Below are 22,224 nucleotides of genomic sequence, written 5' to 3' on the forward strand. Positions count from 1 at the left end.
GAGTAAAAGAGGAGGCAAGAAGTGGGGAGGAGCGTGAGGGCACAAGGAGGTGAGTGGGGGAGAGGGAGAGGAGGGAACGGGCAAAGGAGGGTGCAGGAGGTGAAGGCGGGCGCCGGGGGGTGAGTGCAGGAGGAGGAAGGGGGGTGGGTGAGGGCTGAAGGAGGCAGCAGGGCTGAACGGGGGTGAGGGGAGCAGGAGGAAGGCGGGCGCAGGGAGTGGCTAGAGAAGGGGGAGGAGGCAACAGCAGGAGGGCGGAGGAAACAGCGGGAGGAGGGAGCCGCCGGAGCGGGCGGCCCGGCGCAGCCAATCGGGGCCGGCTCATCCATGTCTCGGTGTGAGTCAGGCACGTCGGTGGGGTGATGTTGCTGCGCCGGGCAGGGGCCGGGAGAGCCGCCCGCGCCACAACCGGGACGCGGCAGGGGCGGGCGCCCCCTGCGGCCTGGGCAGCTGCCTGCACCCGGCGCTGGCCCCGTAGCCAAGGGCGCTGGGCCTGCCCGCTCAGGTAGCGGATCCCCCCGCCTGCGGGGCCCGGGGCGGCGGCGCGCGGGGCGGGGGCGCGGGAGTGGACACCAACGGGAGGAAGGGGGCTGGGCCCGGGGGCGGGGCTGCCGGGTCCCCTCCCGCGCTGAGTGGTTCCCTCTCTCCGCAGACTCGCCGCTGCTGGCGGTTCCCAGCCGCCGGGGGAGCAGGGCTCGGGGCTGCCCGGCTGGGTGCGGCTAGCTCCTGCCGGGGGGGGGGTCCCCGCTTTTCATGCTCCGCCAGCCAGCCAGCATCCTGGCTTGGGTCCCGCCCTGGTCCGACCTGCTCCGGGACAGCGAGGGCGAGCAGGAGAGGCAGCACCGCGCCATGGCCCGCTACAGCCTCGGCAACCTCCTGGACTGGCTCTACGGCGGGGTGGACCCCAGCTTCGCGGGCAACGGGGGGCCCGAGTGCGCCGCCTTCCTCACCCCGCAGCAGCGCTTGCTGGAGAGCCTGGTCTTCCTCACCGTGGGCGTCCTGGAGATCCTGGTGTCCCTGCGGAAAATCAGGCGGCAGCTGCACTCCAGGGAGGAGGGAAACCATCCGGCCCAGCAATCCCAGGCCAAGCAGGAGAGCCTGGGCAAGAACCTGCTGCTGGTGGCCCTCTGTCTCACCTTTGGCCTGGAGGTGGGGTTCAAGTTTGCCACCAGGACGGTCATCTATCTGCTGAACCCCTGCCACGTGGTCACTATGTTGCAGGTAAGAATTGTGTGTCACCTCTGTCTAGGCTGGGAAGTTGGAGTCAGCCCCCTTTTCAGCTCACTCACCTTATGCTTGAAGGAAGAGAAGCCAGCAAGAGATGCCTTGCCAAAACCCACCTGTTAGGAGGTGAACGGGGTGGGGTGTCACGTGGGAGGCTGATATGCTGCTGCAGCCAAATCACATGTTTAAAAATCTCTCACTGTGTCCTTAGAAACATCTTGAATAGATTAGGTATTAATTGAAAGTTTGAAATACTCTGATCAATTTTTCACTCTTGTATTGTCTTTGGCCCTGATGGAGCAAAGATTTAACCTGCCGACTTAACAGTATACACTCAGAGCAGTTGTGTTGGCTTCAATGGGGTTCTTTAAACCCATATTTAACTTTATATATTGCAAGTTATTGTAGGAGCAGAGCCCTTGTTTGCATCTTGTATTTGTTCAAGATGAGAAAATGAAAAGAAACTAGTCAATTTGATTTCCTGGTTCTGATACACCCTTCCAGGGCTGTAGTGTTAGGGTTGCAAACACAGCAGGGGAGTGTGTGTGTGAACTATTTTCACTGGATTTTTTTCAGTATCATGCAGATATTTCCTTTGGTTTTAGGCTTTATATATGTTTATTCATCAATTTTTTTCACCACCCAATACAAGATAAAATGATACAAATGTCAGGCATTCAAGAGCTCTAATGTTTAATAAGCAGTTATATCAGGGGAGGGCAAACTAGAGCCCACAGGCCCGATCCGGCCCATTAGGGCTTTCGATCCGGCCCGCGGGATTGCCAGCCCCATGGCGCAGTGGGGCTAATGCAGGCTCCCTGCCTGCCCTGGCCCTGCGCCGTTCCCAGAAGTGGCCAGCACCACGTCCCTGCGGCCCCTGCGGGCGGGGGCAGAGGGCTCTGTGTGCTGTCCTCACCTGCAGGCACCGCCCCCCACAGCTCCCATTGGCCGGGGAATGGGGAACCGCGGCCAATGGGAGCTTCGAAGGTGGTACCCGCAGGCGAGGGCAGCGTGCGGCAGAGCTGCCTGCCCCACCCCACCCCCAGGAGCCACTGCCGGACATGCTGGCCACTTCCGGGAGCGGCGTGGGGCCAGGGCAGACAGGGATCCTGCCTTAGCCGCGCTGCATGCTGCTGCGACCCCAGAGCTGCTCGAGGTAAGCTGCGCCGGAGCCCGCACCCTGCATCCCTTCTGTACCCCGAACCCCTGCCCTGAGCCCCCTCCCTGCACCCCAACCCTTTGCCCTGAGCCCCTTCCTGCACACCGCACTCCCTTCTGCACCCTAACCCCCTGCCCCAGCCCTACATTCATGGCCCTGCATACAATTGTCCCACCCAGATGTGCAGGTTAACAACGCCAGACTCTGACAGACCAAGCAAATTCCAGGTAACATCAAGAGGACTCAAGCATCTGTTCTTATTACAGTAATTGCTAGGGGAGAGAGTCAGTCTTTTAAGGGGTGGGACTGAACTGTTTCCAGCTTTGTAGACTAATACTAATACCGTGAATTGCGCCCAAAAACTAATTGGTAGCCAGTGAAGATCCCATAACACTGATGTAACATGTGAGCTGTGTGTGTCACCATTTAATAACTTCTGCACTAGCTTCCCATAAGATGGTAATGATTCTTGGTGGAAGAGAGCAACATAGTTGCATAATCCATCAGTCAGCCCTGTTAATGTAATGAAAAGTGGAAATTCTGCAAGGGCTTCATAAATATTTAAGCAATGAAATAATATTGCCACACTTCTCAGTGCATTGAGTATGTTGCAAAGTAAAATCTTTTACTGGAGGAAAGCTTTCTCCTAGAAGCTGTGGAGAGCCTATCTAATATCATTATGTCTTGAAGTATCTATTTCATGCCCTTGGTGGGAATGGCATTTTGCAATAATACAGTATTTCTATATGTATTTAGAAAAGCTTGGCACCTAACAGTTCCTTAATTTAGCCAATGCCTTTTTTAATGAATGGTCTTTTTTTTCCTTAATGAAAACAAAACATCCAACAGTTTTTTTTTACTCAGTCAGGTGCAAGTTCTTTTTAAATCAATTTTTTTTTCCAAACCTTGGTTTCTGACCAATTATCAGGCCTTTTGTAAGTGATGAATAAGATCATGCTGGGTCACCCGCAGTTGGAGTTCCAGTGGGACTCCTGTAATTTCAGCCTTTCACATTTTAAGGGTACGGGGTTCCCATCTCAATATATGAAAACTCATAGAAGGAAAAAAATCAGGTATAGTTAACATATATATGGTGCCAAAAGTACTTGAGGCACTTCACAGAATGTAGGAATGATTTAGGTCTCTGTCCTTTAATTTGTGTGTGCTTTTGAAGTAGACTCTGTATTTAGAGGGTTCCATTATTTAGATCAAAACCTTTCTTGGTCCATGTTTTTGTAATAATCTTTTATGCTCTTAGAGAGAGCTCTAATAGATCCTTATAGAGAACAGTAAGTATTACTGCATCCCTGAGATATTTTTAGTCCAGGCCTCCCAGATGGCTGACAGAATGAAAACAATGAGCTTGGAACAAAAATTGGCTGGTGTATTTTATTTTCAACTGGTCATTTTCCTTTTTGTTTCCCAGCTTGCTTAACCTTTCCTTTCCTTATATTCCTTTCTAGTCTCTCTTGGTCTCCGCTTTCTTGTTCCTTTTCCCAAGTTTCTGGCTCTGTCATTGGTACAATCACTTTTCCAGGTGAGATCAGGAAATGAAGATTTTTCTATTGTCTAATTCTACAGTGAAAGCAAAAGGAAGTCTTCCTGGTTCCTCATAACTCCCATTTGCTGGAGTCTTCTCCTTACTTGCTGGCTCAAGTCTTTCAGGGGTTACCTCATCCACAGCTTCAACCCCAAGATGGCTGTCTTGCACTACAACAGATCTTGCATTATATCCACGGCTAATGAACTGGTTAATGGAGAGATTGTTTCTACATAATCTCAACTGGTTCCCAATACCTTCCCTGCTATTTCAAACCTCCCCCCCCCGATTCCACCCTGGGGTTAAGAAGGAAAATTTAGACTCTTTTATTGCCTTCATACAGGTAAACCAGACTGCTTTTTTTATGAGTTCCAGTTAACTGAAACTCCAGGCTAGCCAAGGGATTGTTATGTTCCTGGGGGCTACAGTAACTGAAGTCCCATAAGAGCTTACCTTCATTTCTGTTGATCTTTTAACTGTCACAATGCTGAAGCTGACCCGCAGAACTCCTCTGCAGACACCCGTCTTTGAGATTGACTCTCTGTGGAGTACTAACCCTTTCTTGATTTTTCCTAAGATTTCTGATGATCTTTTGCAGAGCTTCATAAAACTAGGGTTAAATTAAAACTGATTAAATTAATGTTGATAGCAATCATGGGCAAGAGGTGATGACTAGAGGATTACATACTTTCAAAGGTCACAGAAGGATCTGAGAGAGACAAGGTGAGTGTGGTAATATCTTTTACTGCACCAGCTTCTGTTGGTGAGAGAGAGAGACTAACAGAAGTTGGTCCAGTAAAAGATATTATCTCACCCACTTTGTGTCTCTAATATCCTGGGACCGACATGGCAACAATAACACTGCATACAACAACTGAAAGACCTGGACCTTTCTGTTATAATAACCTTGGATTCATTCTCTTGCCTGCTCCATTCCAAATATTAACAACTGTCTCTTATGTGGGGGTGATTTTTTTTTTGGCGGGGGGTAGGCGGGAATGAATACTTATTCTGAAATTATATTTAAATGGTCTGGTCTCTGCCGTTCAGAGCTCTGGATTAATGCTGTAGTGTTCTTACCGCCTGCACTCTCTTCCCACCTGCCTCTGACAAAGGCCACTCCAGTTGGCTTTACTTCCACATTTTCCCCATTAAAATCATTGCTTCATATTATTGACTCAGTAGTAACTAGGTGATAGTTAGTGCATCTTAAGCAGCAAGCACTCTGTTGTTATCTAAACACTTGAAGGGTGCAGGTTCAGCTGTTAAGAAATATGTGATCTGTTTTAAAATGCCCTGAAATGTTTGCACAAAGAAGGAAGCGCTTCATAATGAGAGATTATTTCAGAAGCTCTCAGTGAGGCTCATTTCATTTCTCTATGACTATTGCCTTTTTTAGTGAGGATGGTTTTTTTTTTTAAGGCTATGCCAATCATGTTTCAGCTTCTATTTCAGCGTTGCTGTTTCGCCTTTTAAAATGGTTAGAGGAGAGAGTGAATCTCTGCCTTGCAGACCTTTTTTTCCCATTTCCATCACAGAGACAGTTATTAGAACTGTAACAGAATTTATGCCCAGGGTATCCACTAACTTTCCATATCAATCAGGAAATTATACTGCTGGATTTCAGTCCTGATTCTACCTCAAGAAAGTGAGAGAGAAACTGGTGCTATCTAGGTTTCAGAAGATTACTTCCATTTAAATACTGCATGTTGAGACTAGCATCAGACTACATAGCCTTTCATTGCCTGTCAGACGAGGGCATGCTGGACACATCTGAGCTGTGGCACAAGCAGGTGTTGTTCCCTGTTGTATGGTTAGCCGTAGGATGTCAGGATGTCCCTGTCCACCACAGGCAGAGTGGGATAAAGGACACAGAGACAGACTTTTCTGACACCCAGATCAGTTCCCCAATTAATGTAAATCCCAGGGTCAAATCCTGACTCCAATGAAGTCACTGGGAATGTTGCCATTGACTTCAATGGGCCAGGATTTTACCTCAGGAATTTATTTAGTACGAGTAGTTAACATCTAAAGGTATCCAAGCAGGTGGGTCCCCTCCCTATCTGTATTCCCAACAGGTTTTACGTCCCAGGCTCATTTTCAGTCCAGTAGAGATCACTTTCCCGTCCTGAGGGAGAAAAGCCAAACTGCTTCCCTTTCTGATATGCTTTGCCAAATGAAGAAGGACAGCCAAAGCTTCCCTTTCCCACTGCGTTAGCCAAATGGCTTAGTCAGGCTTGCATAGCTTACTTCTGTCAGTGTTCTGTAGCCAGAGTTTGTATTGTATCATGCATGAAGTTCATCCTTCAAGTAAGAGTAGAAAACTTTCCAGAGCCTGCTTTCTTGCCTTTTTTCCCTACCTGGAGCCTACTCTCACCGCTCATCTGTCAGAGCCCCAGTGTTGCAGACCTAACAAAGCCAAAATGGGGAGGACAAGTTTAGCTTGTTAAGCATCGACTTGATTTCCCTCCCCCAAAATGCTTCCTTAATCCCCAGTGGTAGCTTGCCATGTTCCACTCCCATTGCTGATAATAGGCATTTGTCCTGTGTACAGCAAAGTTGAACTTGGCCTAGTGTGTCTCACTCGCTTGTTGCTAGGTAGATTAGGTCACATTTGTCTGGAGATCTCCCACTTCCCTTTCTTTTAGATTGAGGGTAAAATTTTCAAAATAATGTAGGCTCCTAAGTCATCTAGGTGCTATTTTCAAAAGTTACGTAGGTTCCTATACCCCTGTGACTTTCAGTAGACAAAAGTCAGATGGGACTTAAGTGCTTTTGAAATTTTACCCCTAGCTGTTAAACTAGGGTTGCTGATTCAAGCTGTGATCTGTTTACTGTGTAACAATAAACCCATATCAGTCTTCCTGGGAGCTTCTCTGTGCCTGCTACCTTCTTACTCACTTCTTACTCCCTCACCAAAGGTTCTTAAGCAAAGTAAGCTGTCATGGGATAAGAGGGAAGGTCCTCTCATGGATTGGTAACTGGTTAAAAGATAGGAAACAAAGGGTAGGAATAAATGGTCAGTTTTCAGAATAGAGAGGGGTAAATAGTAGTGTCCCCCAGGGGTCTGTCCTGGGACCAGTCCTATTCAACATACTCATAAATACTCTGGAAAAAGGAGTAAACAGTGAGGTGGCAAAATTTGCAGATGATACAAAACTATTCAAGATAGTTAAGTCCTAAGCAGACTGCGAAGAGCTACAAAAGGATCTCACAAAACTGGGTGACTGGGCATCAAAATGGCAGATGAAATTCAGTGTTGATAAATGCAAAGCAATGCACATCGGAAAACCTAATTCCAACTATACATAAAAAATTATGGGGTCTAAATTATCTGTTACCACTCAAGAAAGAGAGCTTGGCGTCATTGTGGATAGTTCTCTAAAAACATCCACTCAATGTGCAGTGGCAGTCAAAAAAGCAAGCAGAATGTTGGGAATCATTAAGAAAGGGATAGAAAATAAGAACGGAAATATCATATTGCCTCTATATAAATCCATGGTAGGCCCACATCTTGAATACTGTGTGCAGATGTAGTCACCCCATCTCAAAAAAGATACACCGATATAACATGGCCCGATATAACATGAATTCGGATATAACGCGGTAAAGCAGTGCTCCGGGGTGGGGCGGGGCGGGGCTGCACACTCCAGCGGATCAAAGCAAGTTCGATATAATGCGGTTTCACCTATAACGTGGTAAGATTTTTTGGCTCCCGAGGACAGCGTTATATAGGGGTAGAGTTGTATATTGGAATTGGAAAAGGTTCAGAAAAGAGTAACAAAAATTAGTAGGGGTATGGAATGGCTTCCGAATGAGGAGAGATTAATAAGACTGGGACTTTTCAGCTTGCAAAAGAGATGATTGGGGGGATATAAGGTGGATAGAAAGCTGGCTAGATCGTCGGGCTCAATGGGTAGTGATCAATGGCTTCATATCTAGTTGGCAGCTGGTATCAAGCGGAGTGCCCCAAGGGTCGGTCCTGGGGCCGATTATATTCAATATCTTCATTAATGATCTGGAGGATAGCGTGGACTGCACCCTCAGCAAGTTTGCAGATGACACTAAACTGGGAGGAGTGGTAGATACGCTGGAGGGTAGGGATAGGATACAGAGGGATCTAGACAAATTAGAGGATTGGGCCAAAAGAAATCTGATGAGGTTCAACAAGGACAAGTGCAGAGTCCTGCACTTAGGACGGAAGAATCCCATGCACTGCTACAGACTAGGGACTGAATGGCTAGGCAGCAGTTCTGCAGAAAAGGACCTAGGGGTTACAGTGGACGAGAAGCTGGATATGAGTCAACAGTGTGCCCTTGTTGCCAAGAAGGCTAACGGCATTTTGGGCTGTACAAGTAGGGGCATTGCCAGCACATCGAGGGACGTGATCATTTCCCTCTATTAGACATTGGTGAGGCCTCATCTGGGGTACTGTATCCAGTTTTGGGCCCCACACTACAAGAAGGATGTGGAAAAATTGGAAAGAGTCCAGCGGAGGGCAACAAAAATGATTAGGGGACTGGAGCACATGACTTATGAGGAGAGGCTGAGGGAACTGGGATTGTTTAGTCTGCAGAAGAGAAGAATGAGGGGGGATTTGATAGCTGCTTTCAACTACCTGAAAGGGGGTTCCAAAGAGGATGGATCTAGACTGTTCTCAGTGGTAGCAGATGACAGAACAAGGAGTAATGGTCTCAAGTTGCAGTGGGGGAGGTTTAGTTTGGATATTAGGAAAAACTTTTTCACTAGGAGGGTGGCGAAGCACTGGAATGGGTTACCTAGGGAGGTGGTGGAATCTCCTTCCTTAGAGGTTTCAAGGTCAGGCTTGACAAAGGCCTGGCTGGGATGAGTTAGTTGGGGATTGATCCTGCTTTGAGCAGGGGGTTGGACTAGATGACCTTGTGAGGTCCCTTCCAACCCTGATATTCTATGACAGGGGTTGGTAACCTTTCAGAAGTGGTGTGCCGAGTCTTCATTTATTCACTTGAATTTAAGGTTTCGCAGGCCAGTAATACATTTTAACGTTTTCAGAAGGTCTCTTTGTATAAGTCTATAATATATAACTAAACTATTGTTGTATGTAAAGTAAATAAGGATTTTAAAATGTTTAAGAAGCTTCACTTAAAGTTAAATTAAAATGCAGAGCCCCCTGGACCAGTGGCCAGGACCCAGGCAGTGTGAGTGCCACTGAAAATCAGCTCGTGTGCTGCCTTTGGCATGCGTGCCATAGGTTGCCTACCCCTGTTCTATGATATGATAGAGGTCTATAAAATCATGACTAGTGTGGAGAAAGTAAATAAGGAAGCATTTTTTACTCTTTATCATAACACAAGGACTAGGGGTCACCAAATGAAATTAACAAGCAGCAGGTTTAAAACAAACAAAAGGAAGTATTTTTTTCACACAATGCACAGTCAACCTGTGGAACTCCTTGCCAGAGGATGTTGTGAAGGCCAAGACTATACCAGGGTTCAAAAAAGAACTAGATAAGTTCATGGAGAATAGGTCCATCAATGGCTGTTAGTCAGGATGGGCAGGGATGCAGGGCTTTGGAGCTGTGCTCCGGCTCCTCTCCAGCTCCAGGCAAAAACCTGCAGCTCCGCTGCTCCGTGCTCCAGCTCCGGCCTCTGCTCCAAAGCCCTGCAGAGATGGTGTCCCTAGCCTTTGTTTGCCAGAAGCTGGGAAAGGGTGACGTCGGATGGATCACTTGATGATTACCTGTTCGGTTCATTCCCTATGGGGCACCTGGCATTGGCCACTGTCAGAAGACAGGATACTGGGCTAGATGGACCTTTGGTCTGGCCCATTATGGCCATTCTTATGTTCTAATGACTGTTTTATCACTAGGTTCCATTTGACTTTTCCACATAGCATATTCTTCTGGCAGTGTTTGGTCTTTGGGAATGATCTATGTTGTGTTGGCAGGGAGTGGTAACAGAGGAACAGATTTATATTGCTCAAAAAGTAGGAAGCACCCTACTTCACTCATGGCTGCCCAGAGGAACTGCCAAAAGGAAGTTGCTCATTGGACTGGTTCCTGCCTTTTTTTAGGAAACAGCAAGTGGGAGAGACCTTGTTAGTGTCTGTGGCTTCATTAAAGAAACTGGTGTGTATCTGTGACTATGAAATCAACTAGCCCAGGGGTTGGCAACCTTTCAAAGAAAAAGAGCCATTTTTTTGTTTTTGTCTTTGACCAAAATATTTTGAGAGCCGCATCACACGCAAAGCTACTTGTAGAGTTAGAATTTATCAACTAATAATAATTTAACATATTAAAGTTATTACTCACCAATACTTTTAATGTGATTAGAATCTAGGTGCTTCAGCGAGGACTGTACCAGACCACCCACAGCCTGGGTATGTAGCCGTGGTGTTAAACCATGCTGGGTCCATGCCGCTGCATCTTCACTGATATCTTTAGCCAGGGTAGCTAGATTAAAGCTAGCAGAGCTGCAATCACGCTTCTGATTGCAATGTAGGCACACTCCCTATGTTTGTACAGCGCCTAGCACAATGGGGACCTGTTCTCAGTTGGGGCCTACTGATGTTACTGACATACAAATAAGTTTGGACCCATCTCTTCTGCAAATACTTGCATTCAGATTTGGGTTTGTTAAAATGCATTTGCTACAGGGCCTGCAGTGACATGACAGTCCCTCAAGTGAGGCTCTGAATAAAGCCAGTATTCTGGCAGGGGGTTACAGTAATGCGATGTCACTGAACAATATGTGTGCTCCCTGGTGGCTGAGTGGTCTCTGCCCTTCTGAATCACAGGGTGTCAGGAGCATTGCGTACCCGAGATGACACAATAACTACACCTGTGCTGCGGTGGATTATGTACTTATGAGAACCTCACCCTGGCTTTGTATCAGATTCCTAATCCCCTGCATGCAAACCTCCCACCTCTTCTGTTGGGTGTGCGGGGTCTGAGAGGGAGTTTGGGTGCAGGAGGGGGTTCTGACCTGGGGTAGGGGGTTGGGGTGCGGGAGAGGGTGCGAGGTGCAGGCTCTGGCTGGGAGGCGCTTACCACAGGCGGCTCCCGTCTGGCGGCGCAGCAGGGCTCAGCAGGCTGCCTGCCTGCCCTGGCCCCATGCCGCTCCCAGAAGCGTCTGACAGCTGGTATGTCTCGGCCAATGGGAGCTGTGGGGGTGGTGCTTGCAGGCAGGGGCAGCTCACAGAGACCCGCTGTCTCCCTCTCCCCAAGGGGCGTGCAGAGACGTGCCAACAGCCAGTCGTTTCCAGGAGCGGTGTGGGGCCAGGGCAGGCAGGCAGCCTGCTGAGCCCTTCTGCACCGCCAGCCGGGACCCGCCTGTGGTAAGTGCCTCCTGGCCAGAGCCTCCACCTCGCACCCCCTCAAAAAACAGCTGCCCACAAGGGGGCAGCCAAAGAGCCATATGTGGCTCCGGAGCCGCAGGTTGCCGACCCCTGACCTAGCCAGAACAACTGACTGATCAGTTAGTGTTGGGGATACATGGCCAGAAATCTGTGTAGCAGACTTTTAAAATGATCTGTGTCAGTGAACTCTCCTAGGAAATCATGTTACAGGCCTGATGTATATTTAGGTTTTCTGTTTTTTGGGATTTATGAATTTAATATTTCAGTGCTTATTTTTTTTAATAATCCTTGAGTTTTATGTAGATGTCCAAAATTAGTAGGTTTTTTTGGGGAGCTTTTTTATTTGTATCCACTATAGGAATATTATCTACATTACTCATTACAGTAGTATGTGTTGTAATGAGCAATCTTTTTGTATGGTCCCTAGTGTGCTTTAATAAAGTTTCATACAGAACTATGTTAAAGTAAAATAGGGAACTTTTAATGTGCACCAACAGGATCTACATGGACCAATTAATGCACAACACATTAATGCAATTCAGAAATCACACCTGCATAGTCCTCACTACTGCTTCATATAGACAAACCCTTAGATACAAGTAACCATTTTTGGTGTTTTTCCAGTGACTAATGGATAAACACAGATTCAATTTTTTTAAATATGAGGATGTTTTATTGGCGTTTCAGGTAATTCTGAGAATCAGAAGCCCTACATATGTTCCACACAGCTCAAAAGGGTCTGGTGTTCCTGTGATCATGCTTAACAAGCATCCTCACAATATACAGAAGTCGTGGCTGTTTATCTTCAACCAGCCAGAGATAGGAACAGGAAAGGGGATGGGCTCTGTGTAGTACGCAGAAATGGCTACAAAACAACAGCCAAAAAGGTGGAATCGCAATACTGCCAGTGTCATTCCGTGGCAGAAAAATAACATTCAGTAGTTTGAAATCTCGTGTGGTAGCTCTCTTCCTGTGCTGAGGGCAACAGGTGTTGGCAAGATGTATGTAAATGTTATTTTAGCCCTTTTCTCTGTTCTTATAATAGATTGCACATAATCCTACTGCTGGGCCTAAATATTAGGAGACAAGATAAAGCAAAAAATAAATAAATCTGCTGCAACAGTTTAGATCGCTACAAGGGGAAATCAACAATAGCTGTTTACAAAGGTCTCTTCCTCATGCAAATATTTTGTTTTTGTTTTTTTTTCCCGATGAGTATTTCACTTCAGAACAGCAAAGGCCTTGGGCTGTGAGCCAAAAATACTTTCTGGAGGTGAAGTTTCTCTTCAGATGGTCTCTGCATAAGAACACAGATATTGTGTTTTGCAAAGACAGTGAAACTCCTTAATCACAATTGTAATAGTGCTGTCTGATAATGAAGTCACATACCTTACTGGATGCTGAGTGCTGCAAATTAAAGTTTCTTTTGATCAGAAGTGCTGATGTCTGCATCTCTTTAAGCTAAGTTGTGTTCAGATCAAACCCACATTGGCTTTTCATACTCGTGTGTTTCACAGAAAGGGCAAGGTGGTGGTGAAGTTGAGGGGTGTTAAGCTACAATTGACCTGATCGCAAATATGAACCATGGGAGCTTTTATTAGAGATTCAGAGAAGTTAGTCATCCTGGATAGTTGAGTGACCTATCAGTGGTGTCTTGGATGCCAGATCTGTGCCTAGATCCTGGTAGCTTGTTTTCTAGCTTGGCAGCCTGATTAGTTCTTGGAAGAGGAAGGGGGAGCCTCACATTACTCAACTGTGACTCCTCTGACAAAGTGGCAACCGTGTTTGTATCAGTAGTCCAATTCATTCTTTCCTTAGCCAGAATGGCAATTGTTGTGTGGGCTCTCCAGTCTTAGCCACCTATCACCATAATATGAAGTGCTGAGACAAGGAGTCTGTGCAACTGAGGAATTAATTGGGAGTGGGGAGGAGGCAGAGGAAGGCTGTTTCTGTGGATAGGGAGGATTACCTGATTTTTGAATTTTCCTTTACATAAAAAAATGGGTTTACCCCAGCTGTTTCAAACCCCTCCTAGGACTGTACCTCGCAAAAAGAAGATAGCATTCTCCTGGTTGCAAAAAAAAAAAAAAAAAAAAAATTTTTTAAATCAGCATATAACTGCCTATTTGCTGTAAAACATGGAATGAACCAGTTCACTATGGAGGAACCATTGTAATGTCTCTACAGCGAGTAGGGTGTTGTAATTCTTTTTACCCTTGCTGGTTGGAAAGGGCTATTTTTAGTCTTGGCATGTTTAGGAGAACAAATGCTATATTTTTAAACGTTTATGAATACGTTAGCACCTACAAATTTGATGAAAAGATGTGAAGAAAAGCAGCTGACAAAAGCAGATTCCTCAGAGAAAGAGACAGATGGGGGTGTGTGTGTGTGTGTGTAAACAAATGTGGACAAGGGTGATCCAGTGGATATCATGTATTCGGATTTTCAGAAAGCCTTTGAGAACGTCCCTTAGCACAGTGGTCTCCAAAGTGGGGTGCTCAAGAGGATCCTTGGGCGTGCGTGGCAGGAGGAGCGGCTTTTTTTTTTTTTTTGCTTTGGCAAAAATGGTAGAGCCAGCGCGGCGGGGATGCGTGCTCAAAATTTTTTTTACTGATGGGGTGCCCGATCAAAAAAGTTTGGAGACCACTGCCTTAGCAAAGTAAGCAGCCATGGGTTAAGAGGGAAGGTTATCTTGTGGATCAGTAACTGGTTGGTTAAAAGACGTGAAACAAAGGCCTGCTCTACAGTGGGGGGGGGAATTGATCTAAGTTACGCAACTTCAGCTATGTGAATACACTGCTGCCGCTCCCCCATTGACTCCACCTGCGCCTCTCGAGGCGGTGGAGTACAGGAGTCGATGGGAGAGCAATTGGGGATCGATTTATCGCGTCTAGACTAGACACGATAAATCGACCCCCGCTGGATCGATCGCTGCCCGCCGATCCGGCGGGTAGAGTAGACATACCCAAAGGGTCGGACTAAATGGCCAGTTTTCAGAATGGAGAGAGGTAAATAGCAGGGTCACCCCTGGATCTGTGTTTGGAGCAGGGCTGTTCAACATATTCATAAATGATCTGGGGGAAAAAGGGGTGAACAGTGAGGTGGCAAAGTTTGCAGATGATACAAAATCACTGAAGATAGTTAAGTCCAAAGTAGACTGCAAAGAGTTACAAAGGGATCTCACAAAACTGGGTGACTGGGCAACAAAATTTTGGATGAAATTCAGTATTGATAAATGCAAAATAATGCACAGTGGAGAACCTAATCCCAACTATACATACAAAATGATGAGGTCTAAATTAGCTGTTACCACTCAAGAAAGAGATTGTGGATAGTTCTCTGAAAACATCTGATAAATGTGCAGTAGTAGTCAAAAAAGCAAAGAGAATGTTAGTAACCATTAGGAAATGGATAGAAAATAAGACGGTAAATAGCATAACACTACTATATAAATCCACAGTACACCCACACCTTTAATACTGTGTGCAGTTCTGGTTGCTCCATCTCAAAAAAAGATATTAGAATTGGAAAAGGTGCTGAGAAGGGCAACAGAAATGATTAGGGGTATAGAACATCTTTCATATAAGGAGAGATTAAAAAGACTTTTCAGCTTGGAGAAAAGACAACTAAAGGGGGATATGATAGAGGTCTATAAAATCATGAATGGTATGGAGAAGGTGAATAAGGAAGTGCTCTTTACCCCTTCATGTAACACAAGAACTTGGGGTCTGTCACAGGTACCCCCTGGGGTGCCACCTGTAACTGGGGTACAGCTAAGCCCTCTGTTTTACCAATCTGAGTTTACTCTCGCATTGTGATGTTGTAACAAGCTGCAAAGCCCTCCAAGCTTGCACTCACACCAACATCCACAGGCAGGGACCACACCCAGCTGTGTTCATGAATGCTCTGACCAGCCACTCATGAACTAACAATAGAGAGACTACAGCCAAAATACCTCCGAACTCCCTAGCATAGGACCCTGGAGTCGTACCTTCCTGCCCTGGTTAAAAGCCTGACCAGAAAACATTATTACAATTACCCAGGCCGCCCCTCCCTCGATGTGGAGAGGAATATGCACAAAACCTTTAACTGAGCTGAGATTTTCCCCCAAACACTTCACTCAAACCACACTGTTTTTAGGTAAAAAATATATATAATAAAACAGATTTACTAACTATAGAAAGATAGATTTTAAGTGATAGCAAACAGATCAAAGAAGATTACTTAAGAAATAAACAAAAATGCAATCTGTCTTATACACTACACAGGATTTGAATCAAACAGTGTCTCATCCTGTTAGATAGTACAAGCAGTTTGTAGATGATTTATACACAGGTAGGAATCCTCTATTCCAGTCAGGGACCAGCACTTCCCCAGTTTAAAGTCTTTGTTCTTCCAGAGGTATTTCCATGTGTTGAGTTGTGGGGAAAGTGAGGTCCCTTGGTGATATCACTTATCCCTTTTATAGCTTATTCCACATGGTGGGACCCCTTTGTTCCAAGCCAAGTTCCTAGCCCAGTTTGTGGAAAAATACAGATACCAAAATGGAGTTCAGTATCATGTGATTTAGTCAGAAGACTTTGCATGCTCCGATGAGTCATGGCAGCCATTATCCGTAGGCTGACTGAATCATCCACAGGTGAGGACAAGCTCTTACATGGACCATTGTTTTTGTTGATAGGCAATTCAACTTGAATAGGTCATTCATAATGTGCGGTCTAGACTATATGTAAAGCTTTGTGGGTGTTACCCAAAGCAAGCACGTTTGAAATACAGCCGCATAGTCAATATTCATAACTCCAGATACAAAAATATGTGCATACAAATAGAATAATCATATTCTGCAAATCATAACTTTTCCATTGACACCTTACATGACACATTTTGTACAAGGTGTATCATAATTATGTCATAATCATACCACTATAGTGAATATAGGGTGCAGAGTGTCACAGGGTCATCTAATGAAATTAATAGATAGCAGGTTTAAAACAAACAAAAGGAAGTACTTCACACAGCATACAACATGTGGAACTTCTTGCAATGGGATGTTGTGAGGGCCAAAACTATAACTGGGTTAAAAAAAGAACTAGAGAAGTTCATGGAGGATAGTTCCATCACTGGCTATTAGCCAAGAGGGTTGGGATGCAACCCCATGCTCTGGGTTCCTTAAGTCTCTGACTGCCAGATGCTGGGACTGGACAACAGGGAATGGATCACTCGATAATTGCCCTGTTTTGTTCATTCCCTCTGAAGCATCTGGCATTGGCCATTATTGGAAGACAAGATACTGGGCAAGATGGACCATTGGTCTGACCCAGTATGGCCATTCTTATGTTCTTAGATGCTGCTTCACACAGTAACTAATACTGCAGAACTGAGTGAAGTGAAGGGAAAACAGCAATTTCAACACCTTGGAAGGTGAAAGCCAGTTTATTTAGCCTTGTTTGTCCTTTCCATATAGTTTAGACCAGGGGTCGGCAACCTACGGCACGCGTGCCAAACATGGCACGTGAGCCAATTTTGAATGGCACACGGCTGCCTGCTGCGGTTCCGACCCCCAGCCGCACTCAGCCCCCCCGCCCACCGCTCTCCCCTGCTGGGGCAGGAGGCAGAAGCTCCGTCCCGCAGCAGCCAAGCTCCCCCTCTCCTTCCCCCAGCCGTGGTGCAGCCTGCTTTCCTGCCCCTCCTCCTCTCCTTCCCTGCGCCGGCCCTTGCAAAGGGAGGGGAGAGGAGGGGCAGCGTGCTCGCTGCTCTGCAAAAGCCCCGCGGCCCTGATCTCCCGGCCGGAGCTCCAGCCGGCGCGCAGCAGCCCCTTGCTAAAGCCGGCCCTGGGTAAAGGAGGCAGAGAAGAGGTAGGGACGGGCCTTGGGGCAGGGGGTGGAACAGGACATATCCCTTCCAGACCCCTGCCATGAGCCGCTCAGGGCAGGGGGCTGGGAGCACCCCCACGAGCCGAGCACCCAGCCCTCTGCCCTGAACCTCCCCCACACCCAGCCTTCTGCCCTGCACCTCCACACACACCCCAGCCCTCTGCCCTAACCCACCCCACCCCCAGCCTTCTGCCCTGCACCCCACCAGCCCTCTGCCCTGACCTCTGAAGCCCCCCACACCCCCAGCCCTCTGCCCTGACCTCTGAAGCCCCCCTCACCCCCAGCCCTCTGCCCTGCACCCCCCCACACCCCTCCAGCCCTCTGCCCTGACCTCTGAAGCCCCCCACACCCCCAGCCTTCTGCCCTGCACCTCCACACACCCCCAGCCCTCTGCCCTGACCTCTGAAGCCCTCCACACCCACCCTTCTGGGGGTATGGGGGGCTTCAGAGGTCAGGCCCCACTCAGCCCGCTGCTGGCCTAGGTGAACAGAACGCCAGGCTGGCAGCAAGCGGAGCAGGCTGGTGGCGTAAGATCAGCATTTTAATTTAATTTTAAATGAAGCTTTTTAAATATTTTGAAAACCTTGTTTACTTTACATACAACAATAGTTTAGTTATATAATATATAGACTTATAGAGAGAGACCTTCTAAAAAACGTTAAAATGTATTACCAGCACGCGAAACCTTAAATTAAAGTAAATAAATGAAGACTCGGCACACCGCTTCTGAAAGGTTGCCTACCCCTGGTTTAGACTGTACATTTTTAGCATTATGACCTAAATAAACATTTATATCCATATAGAAATTCTTCAGTCCAAGTTTAAAGGGAGAGTTTATAGAAGAAATCCTCACTGTGTTCCTAATGGCAATTTGTAATCTCTGTACACACCTTCCTTTGTAAAGCTGTATTCTGAATCACCGCAGCTAACCTAGAACCCTCAAGTATGTAAATCTTTAGCTCCTCTTGGACAAGAATTTACTGACACACTCCTCTGCTGGGAAGTCTACAAAAAACTTGACACAGATTAGGCTGACCAATATTGTGTCATTGTTTCCTTATGCTCCTCCATTGGTCTGTCAGTATCCATCTTGTCTTAGAATGTAAGCTCTTTGGGGGCTGGGACTGTCTTTTTGTTTTGTGTTTGTACAACACTAAGAACAAAGGGGTTCTGGTCCATCACTGGGACTTTGAGCGATGATAATACAAATAATAAATCCTAAGAAAATTAGATTTGGTGTACACAAATGCAACAATACGCAGGAGGCAAAGTAATCGAAAGCAGATATTGGGAAGGAGAAATTGGAAAGCAGGAATATAAGAGAGACCAGGGCGTAATAGTGGAAAGTAAATTGGATGAGAGTTTGCAGTGAAAGATGAAGGAATGAAGTGTGGGGAGACAGCAGGGAGCTAGTGTAAACTTTGGGCACAGAAGATTTATTACTTGGATCCTGGAGCCGACTGTCCCTTTCTGTTCGGCTTTGTGGTATTTCCCCTGGATTACTGTGTTTACCTCTGGATACCAGAAAGATGTAGATACAATTTGAGGACATTGAGAAATATGATAGCTTTGAGATCTTGTTAAAAGGAAAGTGGCGGGAGCTGCATTACACAAAGACCTTTAAAAACAGATGGCACTAGGCACAGTGGGACAGTTCCTCTGTTGGTGTAAATTGTCACAGCTCCCTTTACTTCATTTTAGAAAGGCAGTCAAATTGCATTCTTCTCACCTCTGAGTTCTAATACTAGGCTTTAGCATAACACTGGCTCTCTCTGACCACAGGGCTATGTACATGAGTGTTTCCTACATGATATTTGCCTAGGGTCAGCAGATACAAATTGTCAGAGCTCTTTGATGGATCTGCCCCTAGAAAGTGACCCTTAGGAAACACTCATGCGTGGGCAAATGATTCCACTTCTAACTTCCATAATTCTAAAAGGAGAGAACTGCAGGAGAGGGGTCTGCTCTAGTCCTTCATTAAAAACAAACAAACAACCAGTCCTGTGATTTGGGAAAATCTGTCTCTTCCTATAGTCTAATATTAGAGTTCATCTCTGAGATGAGTTATTTGATTGCATATCTAGATTGATGCTAACTGCAACTGATGTGCCTTAGTGGTGTTGGTCACTGTGGAATTTTCTGTCCCAATTAAGAATCTTGGTAAGACAGTGGAGTCCCTAGAAATGTCTCTGAGGGTTAATTGAAATCCTGATTGTCTTGTGAAGTTTTCCTCTGAGGCTTTTAACATTGTAGAGTCATTTTCTGCAAGTCATTTTGTTCTTCCTAGTTATTCCTGATCACAACAGTTTATTTTTGAATAACGGGACTTTGCTATTGAGTTTAAAGGGACATCCTCAACTAGAGGATCACTTTTCTGTCTGAAAATATTATGAGTTATGAGTAAAACAGTTACTGAGTGGAAAGAAATTTCTTTTCTTGGTGCATTTATATATAAAATTTTGCTAGTCAGTGTCACTGTTTTGCCTATTTTGTCAGATTCTCCTCGACTGAAAAAAACCCGATAAACAGAAGCAGGAGAGTGGAGAAATGTTTAGTTTTTTTTTTTTTTTTTTTTTTTAAATTTCAGGATTACTGTTTCAACAGTGTTCTAATAGAAATCAATTTTTTTTTTTTTAAAGTACATCAGAAGCAGGAAGCCTGCTAAACAACCAATGGGGCCCCTGGACGATCGAGATACAAAAGGAGCACTTAAAGACGATAAAGTCATTGCGGAGAAACTAAATGAATTCTTTGCTTCAGTCTTCATGGCTGAGGATGTTAGGAAGATTCCCAAACCTGAGCCGTCCTTTGTAGGTGACAGATCTGAGGAATTGTCACAGATTGAAGTGTCACTAGAGGAGGTTTTGGAATTAATTGATAAACAAGTCACCGGGACCAGATGGCATTCACCCAAGAGTTCTGAAAGAACTCAAATGTGAAATTTGCAGAACTATTAACTATGGTTTGTCCTTTAAATTGACTTCTGTATCCAATGACTGGAAGATAGCTAATGTAACGCCAATATTTAAAAAGGGCTCTAGAGGTGATCCCGGCAATTACAGACCGGTAAGTCTAATGTCAGTACTGGGCAAATTAGTTGAAACAGTGGTAAAGAATAAAATTGTCAGACACATAGAAGAACATAACTTGTTGGGCAAAAGTCAACATGGTTTCTCTAAAGGGAAATCGTGTCTTACTAATCTATTAGAGTTCTTTGAAGGGGTCAACAAACACGTGGACAAGGGGGATCTGGTGGACATAGTGTACTTAGATTTCCAGAAAGCCTTTGACAAGGTCCCTCACCAAAGGCTCTTGCGTAAATTAAGTTGTCATGGGATAAGAGGGAAGATCCTTTCATGGATTGAGAACTGGTTAAAAGACAGGGAACAAAGGGTAGGAATAAATGGTAAATTTTCAGAGTGGAGAGGGGTAACTAGTGGTGTTCCCCAAGGGTCAGTCCTAGGACCAATCCTATTCAACTTATTCATAAATGATCTGGAGACAGGGGTAAACAGTGAGGTGGCAAAGTTTGCAGATGATACTAAACTGCTCAAGATAGTTAAGACCAAAGCAGACTGTGAAGAACTTCAAAAAGATCTCACAAAACTAAATGATTGGGCAACAAAATGGCAAATGAAATTTCATGTGGATAAATGTAAAGTAACGCACATTGGAAAAAATAACCCCAACTATACATACAATATGATGGGGGCTAATTTAGCTACAACTAATCAGGAAAGAGATCTTGGAGTCTTTGTGGATAGTTCTCTGAAGACATCCACGCAGTGTGCAGTGGCAGTCAAAAAAGCAAACAGGATGTTAGGAATCTTCAAAAAAGGGATAGAGAATAAGACGGAGAATATCTTATTGCCCTTATATAAATCCATGGTACGCCCACATCTTGAATACTGCGTACAGATGTGGTCTCATCTCAAAAAAGATATACTGACATTAGAAAAAGTTCAGAAAAGGGCAACTAAAATGATTAGGGGTTTGGAACGGGTCCCATATGAGGAGAGATTAAAGAGGCTAGGACTTTTCAGCTTGGAAAAGAGGAGTCTAAGGGGGGATATGATAGATGTATATAAAATCATGAGTGGTGTGGAGAAAGTGAATAAGGAAAAGTTATTTACTTGTTCCCATAATATAAGAACTAGAGGCCACCAAATGAAATTAATGGGCAGCAGATTTAAAACAAATAAAAGGAAGTTCTTCTTCACACAGCGCACAGTCAACCTGTGGAACTCCTTGCTTGAGGAGGTTGTGAAGGCTAGGACTATAACGGGGTTTAAAAGAGAACTAGATAAATTCATGGAGGTTAAGTCCATTAATGGCTATTAGCCAGGATGGGTAAGGAATGGTGTCCCTAGCCTCTGTTTGTCAGAGGGTGGAGATGGATGGCAGGAGAGAGATCGCTTGATCATTACCTGTTAGGTTCACTCTCTCTGGGGCACCTGGCATTGGCCACTGTCGGTAGACAGGATACTGGGCTGGATGGATCTTTGGTCTGACCCAGTATGGTCATTCTTACGTTCTTATGTTCTTGTATTCTAAAAGCAAAAATTTGAGTGTCCCTTTAAAGCTGTGAATTGTAGAGTGAATGTAGTTTTTATATCTTCTGAGAGACTTCCACTCAAACCACATTAACTTCAAAGACTTGTCTCAGCAGATGTGTGTCAGGCTGAAAATGTGCCTGTAGCATAGTTTCAGCCAAGAGATTTAGCATCCCAGACTTTTCATGGGTAGCATGACATGCCACCATATGAGGAATTTGGGTTTGAAACTCTAACTTGGCCTTTCGTTCTCGGCTCTTAGGGCTTAGGAATGACTGACTACAGCAGGGGTGGGCAAACTTTTTGGCCTGAGGGCCGCATCTGGGTATGAAAATTGTATGGCGGGCTATGAATGCCTGGTGGGGTGAGGGGGAGAACTCTATGGGGTGTAGCATGGGGGGGGCTCTATAAGGGATGTTACTGAGGTGGGGAGAGGGGGGACTCCTAGGGTGTGGCACAGGGTGGGGGGCTCTGTGGGGCAGTACCAATGACTCCTACGGACCCTGCTGGCAGTGACACCAAAGCAGCTGTACCAGGCACCGC

At 45.7% G+C, this 22,224-nt stretch overlaps 1 protein-coding gene across 2 annotated transcripts in view; it reads left to right on the forward strand.

The window, feature by feature from the left end:
• The first annotated feature begins 831 nt into the window (after nucleotides 1–831).
• The window catches only part of TMEM164 (transmembrane protein 164), a 100,800-nt gene continuing 79,407 nt past the window's right edge, over nucleotides 832–22,224 (forward strand). The window contains exon 1 of one of the 2 annotated variants that reach the window (XM_065411195.1): nucleotides 832–1,218. In XM_065411195.1, the coding sequence (XP_065267267.1) occupies nucleotides 847–1,218 (372 nt within the window). In that variant the 5' untranslated portion in view covers nucleotides 832–846. The remainder of the gene's footprint in view (nucleotides 1,219–22,224) is intronic. The other variant, XM_065411196.1, reaches the window with a different exon arrangement.

The sequence above is a fragment of the Emys orbicularis genome, chromosome 9 (assembly GCF_028017835.1).
Source record: "Emys orbicularis isolate rEmyOrb1 chromosome 9, rEmyOrb1.hap1, whole genome shotgun sequence".
Lineage (NCBI taxonomy): Eukaryota > Metazoa > Chordata > Testudines > Emydidae > Emys > Emys orbicularis.